The 16,239-nt window shown below is 44.0% G+C and overlaps 1 protein-coding gene across 3 annotated transcripts in view; it reads left to right on the forward strand.

Moving 5' to 3' along the window:
* Positions 1-207: 207 nt before the first annotated feature.
* The window catches only part of LOC105279112 (forkhead box protein O), a 152,591-nt gene continuing 136,559 nt past the window's right edge, over positions 208-16,239 (forward strand). For all 3 annotated transcript variants that reach the window (XR_002193254.2, XR_002193255.2, XM_020031561.2), the window contains exon 1: positions 208-2,451. Coding sequence is in view for 1 of the 3 variants with exons in the window: in XM_020031561.2 (XP_019887120.2) it covers positions 1,960-2,451 (492 nt within the window). In the remaining 2 variants the exon portion in view is untranslated. The remainder of the gene's footprint in view (positions 2,452-16,239) is intronic.

Raw genomic sequence — 16,239 nt, forward strand, 5'->3', positions numbered from 1 at the left:
GGGCACAGTGTATACCCCTTTCCCCGCCCATCCGTTAGATACGGCGAGCACGCTGCACTCTCCGTCTTCCTCCTTTCGTCGCATTCCCTCACTCTCCCTCCTTTGCTCCCTCCCAAGCGTGTTCCTTCGCCGATTCTCCCTCTCGCTTCCTTCTTTCTTCCCCCTCTCCTCGCACTTGTCACGCTGCACAAAGTTGCAATTTGTGGTCGTCTCTCTCGCTCTCTTATTCGTCTTCCTCCTCTTCTCCCTCCACTACGCTTGTCCTCCCCCCACTACGATCTTGCCCTCACCACGAGTCGTCGAGCCACCCACTAGCTACGCCACTGTCCGAGTACTCTCCGTGCACATCCCCTTCCCGCGAGTGCGGAGAGTATTCTTGGCCCTCTTGCTTGCTCTCTTACCGCCTCTCTCGCTCTCCCGTTCGCTCTCGCGGTACTGCCGCGCCGTCGGCGATCGGCGCGCCGAAGCGCAGCGGACAGGCGTCGCAAATTCGCTTGCCGCGACTTCGGCTCCGCTCGGTCGGTTTCCGAGCGCCGACCGGAGGGATTCGCCAGTATGCGCCGCGCTGCCTTGCCGGCACGTTGTATGTATTGAGTAGGTTGTTTTCTCTCTCCTGACTGTTCGTGCGAGTCGTCATTTCTCGAATCGAACGGAGCGAGCGATTCTCCGCTGAGTGTTTCGTCAGAGTTTTTCCTTTCCGTTGATCGGGGAAAAGCGCCACGACAACCCCCTTGCAGGACAACCTTGTTGCGTCAGAGGCCAAGTTGCAAAGAACTTGATTTTGCGCGCCACGGGAGCGATCGGAGCCGATCGCGAGAGGATAGATCCGCGCGCAGCGACGCAGCTCGCCGCCGGCAACGAGTATTCGATGAGAGTTACCAGGCGGAACGATCTCTCGAGGGCAACGAGGGCACGAAAGGTCACCGCCATCGCGATCGCCTCGTCGGCGGACTCGTCCGAAAATCTTGGCGTCACCGGCCCAAGACGGAAGACACACTTGTCGTGCGTTACCACGATCTACAGTCATCATCGGCAACGACGTAGAGCGTCGATCCACCCGCTCATGCAGCGGGCCAAGTTCCTATCAAAACATGGCCACGTGACCTCCGGACAGCACGGCTTGTAAACACAGTGTTTGACCACGTGGTCTGCTTCCTCCCTCCGTCGCGCTGTGCGCCTATCTGTTTCTCTCTATCTCCGTCTCTCTCCTCGCTCCGACTCTTCCCCTCTCTCTCCCCCTCGCGCTTCCTATCTCTCTCGCATTCTTCCCGCCCTCGCTCTTCCGCCGCTCCGCGCTCTCTCGCGCCGCGCTCTTTCGGCACGCAGAACGGCCCCCGGCGGAATCCTCAGTTGGTTCGCCACCGCCGTCAGCCGCACCGTGAGCGTACCTACGTTCTCCCGCAACTGATCCGTTCGCCGCGGAATCGCCGTCGAACGTTGTCGTCGGCTCGGCTCTCGGAGCTTCGCCTCCCGCGAGCGTGAGCGCCGATCCGCGCCTCGCCGCGTCGCGTCGCGTCACGTCTCCTCGCCTCGCCTCGCCTCGCCTCGCCTCGCCTCGCGCGCGCGCAGCCTCGTTCCGATCCCGCGGGTACGACCGGTCGTGCGGTGATGATGTGTTGAGGAACCGCACAGTGTCCGACGAGCAAAAGAGCACATACAATACAACACAAGCACGCACGCACGCACGCACGTACGTACACCGATTCGAATCCGGCGCGAGCGAGCTCGCTGTCGCGAACCTTCGCTCGAGCGAGGACGTACGAAGGCCGTTGTCGTCGCGCATACGTACACGCGTACACGCCGTAATAGTGACAGTGTGACCGAGCGCGACCCGGGCTGTCTCTCTCGCACACGCGACCGGGCTTTCTCGCAGGTGCCGTCGATCCGTCGATTAGCCAATCACCCGATAGGATCCCGCGCGATCACGAGCACCCCGAATTCGCCAAGCGACCTGGGAACATGATGGATTCGGTGCCGATCTCGGTGTCCGGGTCATTGACCCGGTCGCAGCAGCAGCAACCGCCACACCAGCAACAACAACAGCAGCAGCAGCAACAGCAAGCGCAGAAGAAGGGAGTCTCCTTCGAGTTTTCGGTCTCGCCGGATCTGGAGAGCGGCTTCGAGCCGCAGACCAGAGCGCGATCCAATACATGGCCGTTGCCGCGACCCGAAGGGTACGTAGAGGGCAACGCGCCAGCCGGGAACGAGGGTGCCGAAGGTGGCACGCCGCCCCATCAGACGCAGCTCGCCCAGGGTGGACTGCTGCCGGTGAAGAAGAACTCGTCGAGGAGGAACGCCTGGGGAAACTTGAGTTACGCCGACCTGATCACACCGGCGATCACCAGCGCACCCGATCAGCGGCTGACTCTGTCGCAGATCTACGAGTGGATGGTCCAGAATGTGTCCTACTTCAAGGATAAAGGCGACAACAACAGCAGCGCCGGTTGGAAGGTAAGAAAGACTCTCACGTTCTTCACTCGCTTTGAATCGAGATAAACGGTTTTAAACGAAGGCAATTTGTTATGATATGGATTGTCCAGGTTTCGAACTCAAATCGACTCGTCGACAATGAGTCCTATCTCTCGAAACGTTTGGCTCGACTTGAGAACGATTGTAATACGAATCGGCGCAAGTACGTGCCGCGCGGGACATTCGTCGGAGACGATGTATCCGACGAATTTGACGAGTCAAGCCGCGATAAAACGTATAGATCATTATGCTCACGTTAATTCTATTTTAATGATTTCTTTGGATTTTTTTCCTGTATCAAGACATTCTTTTCCTTTCAACGACGAATTATGCAATACGATCTTCCCAAAACGATAATTCGCGTGAAGCGCGATAAAACGAGGATCCATAAAGTTCTGAAAATGTGTGGCCGGTCACACAGTCTCTCGTTTTAACGTGACGAGATTGCGCGATTTCCTTCACGGAGTCGGGTGACCGAGCTCGAAATACGGGGCATTAAATGCGAGCCGTTGTCTCGCCGGAATCACGTTTACAACAGTATGAAGACTTCCATTTCGTATGGAAACAATTGTGACACGCGACAGTGCGAAGGTTAGACGCGAGAATTCATCCGGTAGGAATTCACGCGCACATGACGATATTTTTGATGATTCACGTTGCGCGATTATATTACGGGCGGATGTCTCCAACAGACGGAGAAGAGCTCCTACACTGTTAATTTATGCATTCATAAATATGACACAGTTTTAACGATTATTGAAATGTTTATTTGTTTAATTATTTCTTTTCGAATTAATTCCATATTGTGTATGCGTATTTTGTTGAATACTATCAAGAAGATGGATTTTCAATATATTTATTTCATAATTTTTATAATTCGACTTTTTAGTTGGTACTCGAAATTTTTTATGCTAGAAGATCATGGAAAATTAATTATCGAAAGTAAAAAATTAATAAATTAATAGTCAGATAAATATTAAAATGTCGCGTTTAATTTTATACTTAATTTAACGTGTTTAATAATTTTTGTTTCGAAATCTTCGATTTAACTTAATGCTGGTCAATTAGTACAGCAGGTAATAACGCGTCGTCTTTGCGATAATGAAATTTGCAGATTGTTTTAAGGCTGTGAAAATATTGCTCATGTCGTCTTACGTGGCTTTTTTTAATTAATAGAAACGATCAAGATATCTCGAGTAGTTTGGAACTACGCGTTTATCGTTAATTTCGATAAGAAGAAGCTTATCTGGTCGATAAAAGAGATGATAATATATCAAGCGTGTCCATTTTTTCTGTATTGGACCTATTTACATAGATTCCACGCGCAAGTCTCAAAGTTACACTCCGTTACAGTGTAATCACTCGAACGAGATAAAGGCAGTAATGGCTACCGTAAAAATGACGAAACCGAGAAACATAACTGATTGTTACGACTAAAACGGAATTTTAAACTAAATGGTAGTCGCGTAAATTATTGACTGCTAATTAACAACACAATACATGGTTTGTAAAACGACAGTTGATCTTTTAATGAAATTAAACGAATGTAATTCAAATATACGGATCGAACAAAATGTTAGAACTGTAAAGCGTGTATTTAAGCGTTGAACTATTTAGCGCGGCACGCATAATTAAAACGTTAATAATGTATTATAGTGTTTACAATTATGAAGCTTGAGCTTCTGGCTCGGCGAGTTCAACGTTACACGTTTGCTCGTGGTCGAGATATCTCGTTTTCGTATTGCGTTACAGTGCTCACTAATTGGCCACCAAACTCGAAGTAATTCGATCTTGGAAGTTTGGAAGCATATATAATGATTAATATTTTTCTGCATTAATTATATTTGCCGCTTCATCAGAAGAGGCGTCCGATTTGTTGCGGCAATGCTTGTTTAAACAATAGGAAAAAGAACATTGTGCACATACACTAAATCCTCAAGCAAAATGTAAGAAGATATTTTTTGAACGTTCCAAACTTTATTGTTTTATATTTGTATACTTTCTTAACAATCCTTCTAAAGCTACGCCTAATTTATTCCAAATTTTATTATGCCAGAGAGCTGCAGATTGTATATTTACTCGTAACATTTTCGGAGTAACATTACTGTCATTCGGGGTACAGAAAAACTTAAAAAAAAGACTAATTTAGCTTCAGATAAGGAAATTCGATTCCTAACTGCAAGAATAAAAATTAACAGCGTGTTTACGTATTTTCTTCGGTTAGGAAGGAAGTTATTGTGACCGTTGCGCAAGTACATCGGGAAGTGGAGACCCGGCATTCAAAGATAGACACATGCAGGATTGATAATTCAGGGTTAAAGACCCTTCATAATTCTCCCGTGCCTAAAGGTGCGTCTACACCAAAGCAAGTTTTCCCGGCGGGTTGACCCGCCGAGTTAGCTCGCGGTAGTGTAGACAATTGCCGCGAGTTGCGGGTTATCTCACCGGGCTGTCCCGCGAATAGATAGTCGGTCGTCATCAAAGGATCTCGGCGGGACGACGCGCGATAGCTAACCTCCAAAGCTTAGTTGTTAATTACTATATTAAAACATGGAGTGGACTAATGAAAAAGTATTAACATTAATTGAAGCATATAGAAAGTTTCCCGAACTGTGAGATTCCAGAGATAAAGATTATAAAAATCGAAATAAAAAAAAGACGCTTGGGATAATGTATCCAAGAATGTAGGCGTAGAACTTCGTCGTTCTGTAACTGGTACTGCATCGCGATAATTTGTATCGTTTTTAACAATTTTATGTCCTATCATCAGGATAAGTTCTTCGAAGTCTATAGATGACAGTCGGAAAAAATTTGAGAAACCTCCGTTGCATCTGTATTCTAAATTTAAATCATTTTCATCTAATTTCAAATCTTTGATTACATCACTGCCACTATATCGCATTTTGGCTTTTACTCGGACGAACCCAAAATCTTCGCGGTCGAGCTGTACTTTTCTTTTTTTTTAAATTATGAAAGCCGCATAGGCTGTGAGGACTTCTTCCTCGGACCACATTTTCTTTTAAACTGAGCTCACACTCGAAAAATATTGTTTCGGTATAGACACTCGATGTTTAGAGGGAAAAGATTGTAGCGGGTTTTCTGTAACACGCGGGATAACTCGGCGGGATAACCCGCGTAACTTGCTTTGATGTAGACGCTGCTTAATGCGCCAACTGACGAATTGCAACTGACATGTCAGTGCCGTGTTTTCTTCGTTCTCCCGTCTTTAAATGAAATATTAGAAATTGTCGGTTAGGCACCCGTGGCACTTAGCCACTCAATTATCGCGCGTCGAGCCGACGCGTCAAGCTCGCGGCAGGAATCCACGCTAAAAATCCACGACGGCGGGGTCCCGCAGCTGCGGACTTGCGGATGCAAGTCTCGCAAAGCAGCGGCGGCGACGGCGGCGTGCAGTCACGTGGTGTGTCCGAGCCGAAGGAGAGAGAGATATCCGTATCTTCTCTTTGGCGCGTTTCTCTCCCGCGAGCGCACTGGGAATGCATACCGACGCAAAACGCAGCCGGGGAGGTTTAAGGCCTGTTTGCACCGCTCATTGCGCAGCGTGCCGTGCCGCGCGGTTGGCGTTGTCGACGTCACGTCGGGTCGAAGTACACGCATAAATCGATGCGGCCGGACGGACACAATCGTCGTCGCTCGTTTCGCGAAAGCGAAACGACGGACGACGCGCATTATTTATGCGCGGGTTGCACGGCCAAGCGAAAGCGCCTGACGAAAGTTCACAGACACGTTCCGAGAATTGGAGGAAGGAAGAGATTCCTACGTGCATATTTAACGGTTTCTTCCCTCGAGAGGATCCTCGTTGTCCCATCGGTCATTCGCGGATGCGCGGAAGTCGCGAAGAATCGTTCATGGAAACCGCGGTCGTAGAGTTCTCTTCTTAATATTGGAGAAATATTGCGGCGGCGCATTTTATCTGGATAAAAAGAAGTTGCTAATTGATATCAACGGTGTGTATTACGAATCAGCGGAGCTTAGAATGCGTTTATTACCCCCCGTTTATCTTATAGTCTCTGTATAATGCGCGCGCCGTCAATTACAGCGTCAGAAGTTATGGTACTTACGGCAACATTGTTGCAGCAAGTAACGCGTCATGAGCACAATAATTGCCGCTCCCCTCGGTGCATGATAATCGCGTTTCGCCTGTCGAGGAATTTTATTAGGACACGCGATAGGGCGGACAGCGCCTCATGAATAATCCTTCGTGAATTCATCAGGTAGGCGTGAATTTATCAGATTGCATTGATTGAGAGAACTCTTGTTAGACGCGTGTGTCAGAGGTCCCGTAACGAATACGACGTAGCCCCCGATTTTAAGCAGTCCGCGAGTCTTCCGCGACATTTAGACGCGTAATTGAGACGTCGAGGAGAGCGTGTTACGAATTACCGCTAGATTTACGAAGGGAACGTCGAGGCAACGAGACTCGCAAGAATCTTGAGCGCAAGAATCTCATCTGGCAATTTGCCGTTTAACAGTCCGCCTATAACGAATAACGCCGCGTGCTATAATGGTCGCGTGTTATAGCCGCGCCTTTAGCCGTTATAGCGAGAAGCTGGAGGAGAGCGAAGGAAGGAGGGTGGTAGGTATTCACCTTCCTGCGAAAAGCCCTTGAGCCATCGGTGCCGCATGGATAGAGCAGGCAATCGCCTCTTGCGTTGGAATTCTAGCGCAACTCGCTAGAGAGGAAAGATGTTGAAGAGAGTTGTCGAGGAGCCGCGTGAAAACCGGCTGAAAGGTCACTCATCCGTCTAGTTTCGAGACCAGCACTAGCGTTCGTCATTACAAAGCTCTCCTTCCTGCCCCTCGTCATTGATCGTCGTTCTTGGTATCCTTCCATGACGATTGAGGCGGCTCGCGTGCTTCAACGAGCGAGGGAGAGCTCGTATCTGACTGTCTCTGTCTTCTCGCGGTATCTCTATACTGTTATAGCACGTTAGATACTGGAACACCGCCGGCTGGTGAAATCGAGATACCTAGCGGATCCTTCTGTACGAGAGATCGTTATCGTCGACTCGTCTTCGACAGGGAAAGGGAATTTAATCGGCGTGCTTCGGTAGCCGTGACTTCATCTTCAGCGGGAATTTCTTTGATAAGTGGAATTATCATGGTCATTAAGGTAAAGGTGTGGACTACTGAAGCAGTAGTTACGATGCTTGTGTTTTATGTTCTGTACGGAAATTACATGAGGCAGAGAGAAATAAAGATAACGTTTGAATAAATCGGAATCTAAAATTCTTTCGCGCGACGTTATTTTCTTATTTAACAAAATCAAAAGGGCGAAAGATTATGTATGCACCGTAGCCTTATGGCGTTTTGATTTCCCTGAACGAGCGCTTGCATGACACGATCTCGCGTGAAGTTACCTTGTAACTTCCTGACGTCGTTGTTTCGATTAACGCGATAAGTATTGTCGACACGTAACCCGCAATGATATATGATGCGAACGTAACATAGAGACACGATCGTAATCCTCAAATGTCGAGCTGAAGTTTCAGAAAAATGTTGCAGAAGTAGATCTAGATCTTCAGTATGAATAACGAAATAGTTCTGAGCGGGATAATAGGCGGCGTGAAATATATCGATTTCACGTAATATCGAAGTAATTAATTGTAAGCGATAATGGAACGAACTGGCAGTATTGGGCAACATAAAATAGATACGGCTGACTATAATCTTCAGTTCTATTGTGTTACGGTTTGATTTGATAGTTACGACCGCCGATACGGATTGAGTGTATTAAAACGAGGCATAAAGGCAGTAATCGACCATATAAACTTTTAACGAGACATCATCGACTTAATGAAAAGCAGTCGCTGCTTCTTAATATTTCCGTCGGCTCGCTTGGAAGAATTCACTACGAATCATCCTATGGAACACAGCACATATTAAACTTTATGTATTATCTGATGTATGGTAATTAGAGAGGAACTTTAACTTGCACTGTATTACTTTTGCATTAAACAGCATTCACGAAAAAATGAAATGATGATAATTATCTATAATATAATTGCTGATTGGCATTAAAAGATGCAATTATAAAAAGCAATTATTACGCAGAGCATGCACCTGTGTATGAAAATAGCACGTAGAATAAAATAAAAGAAAGGAAATAAAGTTTATCTATTATTAAAAAGTTACTCATGAAATGTGAAAGTTAATATTCATAAAAATATTGTATATTTATTATTACAGAGTTAAAATCAAGTTGCCAGGATATTTCTGTTAATAAATCTATAATGCTCGGATAATCGTAAAGTGTTTTAAAGTCACGTATTTTGAATAGTATCATACAGATGCACGTATCTTTTAATATTTTCCGCGTGAACAAATTAGCGGAAGTGTAAATCATGCAAATAGCAAGCGTGCACAAAATGTCGTAATTGACGGAGCGAAAAACTCACTCACAGTTCCGAGTTTTCCATGGAAAAGCGTGTATTTTACTGCGAAATCATTAAACGAGGGTTAACGGCACAATTAACGTGAATCACAGACAACAGATCGTCTGATGTTTCGAAAATAATTCGTGTCCACGTTAGAGTATAATCAAAGGGCTAAAATTTGCAAAACTTTTTTCCACAATTTTGAATTGAATCTCTTAAGAATTAATCGACCGCATCTTTTTTCGAAGTTTATTGAATATTACCGCAAATAAACTCTCAATTAAAATTTTATTAGAGGAAAGTTTGAAGGATTTAATTAAAAAATTCGAAATTCAATGATAAATAATCCTCAGAGATTGGCATTTATCAAACTTTTCTCGTCAAACTTTTCGTTCTCAACTATTTTCAAGTCTGAAACAGAGTCTTTTCATATTCGTATTCGCGCGAATCCCTCTTCTATTTTTGAGCGTCCAGTGCAATCTCAAAATTCCTCTCTTCCACTTTGACACACCTCCTATACGTAGTGTGTATTTTGAGTTGCACACACGTTTGCTTGAGTTTAAAATATGCGTTGCGTGTTATTTTTGCACGAAATTGCAACGACCGGCGTCGTTGCCGCGTTTCTTCTTCACTGATCTCATTCTCTTTCCTGGCTACTCTCTCCTTGATCTTCTCGTCTCTCTTCCTCTCTCTCTCTCTCTTGCTTTCTTCCTTTTTCTCTTTGTCTTCTTTCCTTTTCCTGCTCCAGCCTCCGTACACGATGCTGCGACGTGACCACGTTACCAATATCGTCATCTCGAAATCGTTACCTCTCCGCCTACTTTGGGCCCGATATTATCGGGACCGGTAAAAGCTGCCGCTGAAATTCTTTCATTCGTCAAGTTCTCGGATCCTTTCGACGCGGTTTAACTCATCAATATGCTCTTGCGTCGCTTTTTTTTAACATATGATAGAAGTTTTCTCTCGTAAGAATGTTTAAAAGTTTAAAAATTTTGAAAATAATTCCCAACGCGTAATATTACAGTAATTAATCATTAAAAATTCTTGATAAGTTAAGTTATAAATAGTTAGAAATAAATATTTTCCTGTTGAAGAATTTAATGTATTAAAATTTCCATTAATTTTGGAGGTCTATAAAATAAATGAACAAGTGACACGATTTGATTTAAGTATAATACCAAAAAATTATACATGTAGTATATAGTGATAGCATATACTAAAAAGTAAATCAGATGTCATAAATCTCATTGATAGTGAGCAACCTTTCAGAATGTTATTTACAAGGTGACGAACTGTATATCTGTTCGCAAATAAGGAACACGCATACAGTTTCTTGAAAAAGCATGCTCAACTAACGCAACTGAATGTATTCAAAAGTGCACGATCGAACAGATCGAATTCTTCCCTCGTCGAATTCGTCGACACACCTGCAGTCAACAGCGAGAACGATGCGCGATTTGTACGACGCACCTTGTAGATCGACAGGACTTGCCGCATCGAAAGTATTAGTCGTCTTCTTCTTTCAAAATGCACTTTGTCAGCTGTCAGTCCTCAGGACTCCGTGGTCAACACTCTATTTACCTTGCCTGGAGCAAGGCTGCGATTTCCTCGCCGTAAATTGCGACAGAATCATGCCGGCTGCGCTTTACAGCCGCGCTGCTCGATTCGCTCCTCTGTACAGCGCGCAACATCGCACCGGAGTCCGCCTTTCTCTCGACAGAATTTCTCGCCCGCAGCGATTTTCTCGGTGACTTTTGCGAGCGTGTCGCTCGGGCGTGCGAGACAGTTTCTTACTATTTCTTCGACTGCGGCGACTCGGAAGTCTGCGTGGAAATGACTGCTGCACGATCCACGCTGAATAAACGTGAATCCTTACACGCAAATTTACCGTGCCGAACGACATTGCTGGGTTCCCACCTGGTGAAACAGTTTTCCCGGTCTCTAATGGTAAAACTAATCGTGGAGGACGCTCTATGGATTTGGGAAGCTCTTTTCTGGGGAACAATGGATTTCTAGTCGATGGTTTCTCTCGACACTCTTTCATATTTCACATTGCATTCTTTCGAGAGTAAAGCCCCACCTAAGATTCTGTACAAGCGAAATTGACTCAAACTTGAATAAAAGATAATTTTTTTCTGATTGATTTGCATTTCCGAATCTGGATTCCCAGAACTGTTTACAAATCAAAGGCGATCGGGTATCTTGACGTTTTCATCGAGGAAGTATCAACTCCAAGTTATTCCAGGTTAAAAAAAAAAGTTACTTTAGTGAAATTATATGCATTTTTGTTATTGTATTATTTAAATGCCCGCTATACAAAAGGTCGGATAGTCAAAGGCTAACTATGACGTACCGCGACATTTTTGCGTAAGTTCTGTCTCAAATTTAAATGATAAAGTTCGTCCTCGACATTTCAAAGACAAGGCAAGTCGCAAATCGGCCGGTCGACTTCGTGATCGAAGCCGTTTCGCTGTGTTCCGGTGGCGCTTCTTCTCTTCCTGTGACCGAGAGAAGTCGCGTGTTGCATGCTCGCCGCGTTCTCGCGCTGCGGGGTGACGTAACGCGCGCCAGACACACGCGCGGAGTGTAACCGCACTCCTCACGTAACGTACCCTTGACTCTCCTAATGAGTATCGCACATTCGTTACGTATGTTGCGCTTCGTGGAACGGATATACCCGCGCGCGGGCGAGACCGAACGAGCGAGCGAGTTGCAGCCAGCGCCGCGAATTAGCGCGAGCGTGGCAAATATTGTAATATCCACACACGCACACACACGCAGCTCATAATGCACGTAATGCAACGGTGCAGCGAGGAGCATCGATATGCAGCAAAGAATACTTGATTCTAGACGTTTGCTTTGGTGTTAGATAGGAAGCGTTGGTAGCGTCAGCTTTTTACAAATTACTAGTTTGTGATATGAAATTGTATTCCTTCATTATCATTGAGATCTTAATTCGAAGCGTATGCACTAAAGCGCTAAAAGGATCGTTAAAGCTGAGGGAAGATTTATTTCGAATTGTCCAAAGACTAATTAGCAGATTGAAGAGGACGTGGGGCATCTGGGAAGCACCGTGCATAATTACGCTAGATTATTAATAACAAAGATGAAAAGGAGAGGGAGAAGCGATTTGTAAAGTAATTAGCATGCATTTCCTCGTGCGCGCGTGATGGTGAAGCACGCGCTGATCACTTTATAACTGTCTTATTATACCCTCACGCGTTTTACTTAATCGCTTCATCTTGTTTCCGGTAGTGTTTTTATGATACGCGTGCTTGACGTGGTCTAAGGCCCAATCATTATGCTAAATGGCCGTCGTACTTCTGAAACGTGACGGAGCTTAGGACGTTTCACGTTTCAGTACGCCGAGCGGCGCTTATCGGCCTGACGTTAGTGCGAGTTTAATCTGCGACGACGAACCCCCGCGAGATCAGCATAGGTCACGTCATCATGGCTGGTCCCGAAAGGTCGTGGCATCAGTCTTCAGATAAACGTGGCGAATAAAGATCCGGACCAATGAGATGCCTGATGTAAGCCGTGACGAAATACACGGCAGTTTGTATTAAGTATGCCAATGATACCACACATCGAAGCGCGTTGCCGATGCCTCTCTCAGGCCCGTAAGCTCGGACACGCTTTTACGACACTTTGCAACAACCGTAACGCACATAATTTCGCAAGCCCACGCGTGTAACCCGAACGGGAATAATTAGCCGACGTGGAATTACGTAAGGCAGACCGCGAAGTATTACATATCGCGGTCGCAGATCGTTCTCTATCAGCTGTCACGGATATGCTAGCTTTTTTATAGCATTTCTTTAATCGATAGTGTGAGAGAAATCACGCGTGCTGATCAAGATTGAGATTAAGTGGAACTGTGATTCGTGGAACGTGTGTAATTGTGCAGGATTTATCTTTACGTGTGACGTCTCTTTCAATCGAGGATGATTACGATAATCTGAATGAATGGCTGCATTAATCAGAAAAAGAGGTTTAATATGTACAACGACAATAAATTAATATTCCTACGGTTAAATAATCGACGCATAGGAGATGAGCAAATGAGCAAACGAGTTACGTGGCGGGAGTTAAAGTTTTAATGACGGGTCTAAAATTTATTTCAAGCGCAGTGAATCCTCTCGTTTATCTCGCTTTTTATTTCCCGTTAAATTTTACAGAGGATAGACGCGATGGAATTCTTTTAAACATGCATGCAAAAGATTTTAATAATTGCATATTGCAATCTAGTAGCTATATTTTAAACATTATAAGGAATTAATATTTCTTCAAGTGCTAAAAGAGTTTCTGTGTACTGGCACACTTAACTGGAAGAATATTTGTAACTTAATTTCTCGAAATTCAAATCAGATCATACGTATTTTGGAGACAATTATCATATTTTACAATAGTGAATTTCAACAGTCACTCTCTGCATATTCCACCTCGTATAAATATCGTTACATCAGGAGGATCTAATTCTCTCGCAGGTTCCCGCTAACGCGAAAATCCGTCTCTTCAACCCAACTGATTTTCACGTGGAAGCTTGCGTCTGTGTCAGATACGAAGACTTCGTTTATCACTTTTCAGACGGAGAGAGATGAGGAAAAAAGTTCGCGAAGTTGGACAAGCGTATTCGACATCGCGAGCGGCTGGTCCCGGCGCGGCGGTGCTACATACTTCTACGATGCATCTGTACCAATTGGGGCCCCCGATTCAAGGCACTGACCTCTCGTCCCATTTAACCGCCCTTCTCCACCAAACTGATCTTGCTTCTCTCGTGGCGGCGACGTCCAGCATCACCATCTTCGTCGTTCCTACACGCGTGCGACGCGTCCTTAATTTTTTTAAATCCGATCCGTCTATCTGTGCCTGTGTGTCGTCAGCTCTTATAATTTCCTCTAGGCGCGTTAGTAGACTAGCACGTAGTCCAACATGCACGCATTTCACGCATACGTTATTGTCTATGCATGCGGGTACGCTCGTTACACATGTCCGTTTCCACATGCGTTTCGGAATCTGCGAGTTCGATACGCTAGAGGAGGTATAAATTTTCCGATACGATATTTTTCGGTATAAAAGGCTTTAATCATTTCCATGGGAATGTAAAAAATGGAGTTACCTCGATTTCTGCGCGAAATTTTTATTTAATTTTTACTGTACTGTGCATCTCTCTCTCTCTTTCTCTCTCTCTCTCTAACACGTGACATAATGTGAACATTCTATTTGTTATCATTTGTACGCAAAATAATCTTTCATTTGTTCAAAAAACGAGAAGACAAACTATTACATACTGCGTATTAATTAGATTTCAGTTATGTAAATATGGCACACTATTTAAAAAAATTCATTTAGATTCATGAAAAAAATGATGCATTATGAATATTACATTATGAATAAAGCGTTAAATTAATAAATCTCTCGATCAGTAGAAATCCAGTTTTGGAAATAATTCAGTTTTTCATTGTGTTACATAAAAAAGGTAATTTCAATACCTAAACATGTGCATATATTTATTCAAATTCTCTGAATGTATTACAAGTGACGATTGCCAGTGGAACGCTCGAGAATACAACATCTCAGGCAATTAGGTAAATGGCAAAGCATCTCGATCACGATGCAGTCACCGTCATCGACGACAATGTGTCTATTTTCAAAGTTGTAACTCATTTCACTAAGATATGGGCGCGTCTTATGCTACTATACTAATAAAGGTTCGTCTACTCCGTACGACGCTGTGTCCACGAACACGTGTGGTCAGATAGGAGTTAGACAAACGTGTCATGTGCTCAAATTACGGATCGTGGAGCTGACATCTGATAGCCCGATCCGTCCATTTCTATGATTTATTCCCCGAGAGTTACGCATAGTATGTCAAACGCGGACGCACTGCATCTTAATCCATTTTCCGACGTATTATTTCATGTCGATAAATGCAGATCGCGCGACACAATGACGCATCGTTTTTCCGCGCACACTGTAACGTGCGTAAGGATAAATCAGAGGAAAGGAAAAAAAGAAAAAAAATGCCCGAAGGAAATCTGTGACATTTTGAATAAGTGCAGTTTACATAACGGCGTGCAAACGGCGTGCGAAAACCACCTTTGCTCTCCGCGTGCATTTCCGCGAGAAATATCCTACAGCCGCAGGGCTCGAATGCACTTTTCGCGTCATTCTAATTAAACCTTTTCTTGCATTTCCTGTCTGAAGGAAAGAAGAGATTTCCTTCTCCTAGTAGTTTCGTCGTGCATTTCAAACGCTTCTGTCTTTCGAAGGAGTGAACGAAGATTTCAACAGTAATGTAGATCAAATTAATTACGTCAATAATGCAGTATTTATAAGTATATTGTATATAGTAAATTAGTATACTATTATTCTTTTAAAATATTTATGATACAATAATTAATGCCGTGTTGAATAGTTAAATATGATATATCCGGCATTATCTGCGGTAAAACATTCGCTAATACCAAACAGGGTAATAGAAGAGATACAGCTCGATAATTACGAAAAATTGTTACTTGTGGTGTGGGACTCGATAACGAATGAACATGATGGACGTGAAAAGAATCGAATACTAGCCGAGTCCTTTCATTCCTCTCCCCCTTCTCGTATCCAGAAAACGATGTTACCGTGCTGTTGAATCTTTAGTTTCAAAAAAATGGATATATCCTGATACGCGCTCGCTCTTTTTTTTATATATTTTTTGTATTTGTGCCATGTATATACATACTGTGCGCGTGCGAGCGAACGGATGGTGGTTGTGCGATTTTTCAAGCGAACGACAGTGACGTTAATATGGACAAAGCTATTATCGGTCTACGTGAATAGGTAGACTGCTAAAACAAAATACAAAGGATTAATTAATTTAGTGAAGCCTTTGAGCTTCCGGTTTTCTTCACGATTGGCGGCTATATAATTACTTTATCGTATTAATACTTTAGGTTATCACTGCGTGATTTGTAATTCTCTATCTGCTAATTAAGGAAAAATGACATAACTGTTGAATATAGATTTGATAAATAATTAAATACGTCGGTATCTCTTGTTTATGCTTAATTACGTGCTCGATTAATAACTTTTTAAAAGTGCTTTATTCTATTTCCATCTTTTGCATGCTTTTTAACGTTGGATGGAATACGAAACGCGCGCGCGCGGATCGATGGCTTTTTCATATTAAAAACCAAGCTTCTTTTCGAACGAACACAAATTACCCGATAAATTTTTTATATTATTCTTATAAGCTAAGAGATAAGTAGTTAACATCTCTCATTGGGTAACATCTCTCGCATGAACGTCACTGAATTTTTGTGTATGATAAGAAAATTATATGCAGCTTGCTCAAGTTCGCTTTGATTATTAGACTGTGGTTAAA

The sequence above is a fragment of the Ooceraea biroi genome, chromosome 6, assembly GCF_003672135.1.
Source record: "Ooceraea biroi isolate clonal line C1 chromosome 6, Obir_v5.4, whole genome shotgun sequence".
NCBI classification, from domain to species: Eukaryota; Metazoa; Arthropoda; class Insecta; order Hymenoptera; family Formicidae; genus Ooceraea; species Ooceraea biroi.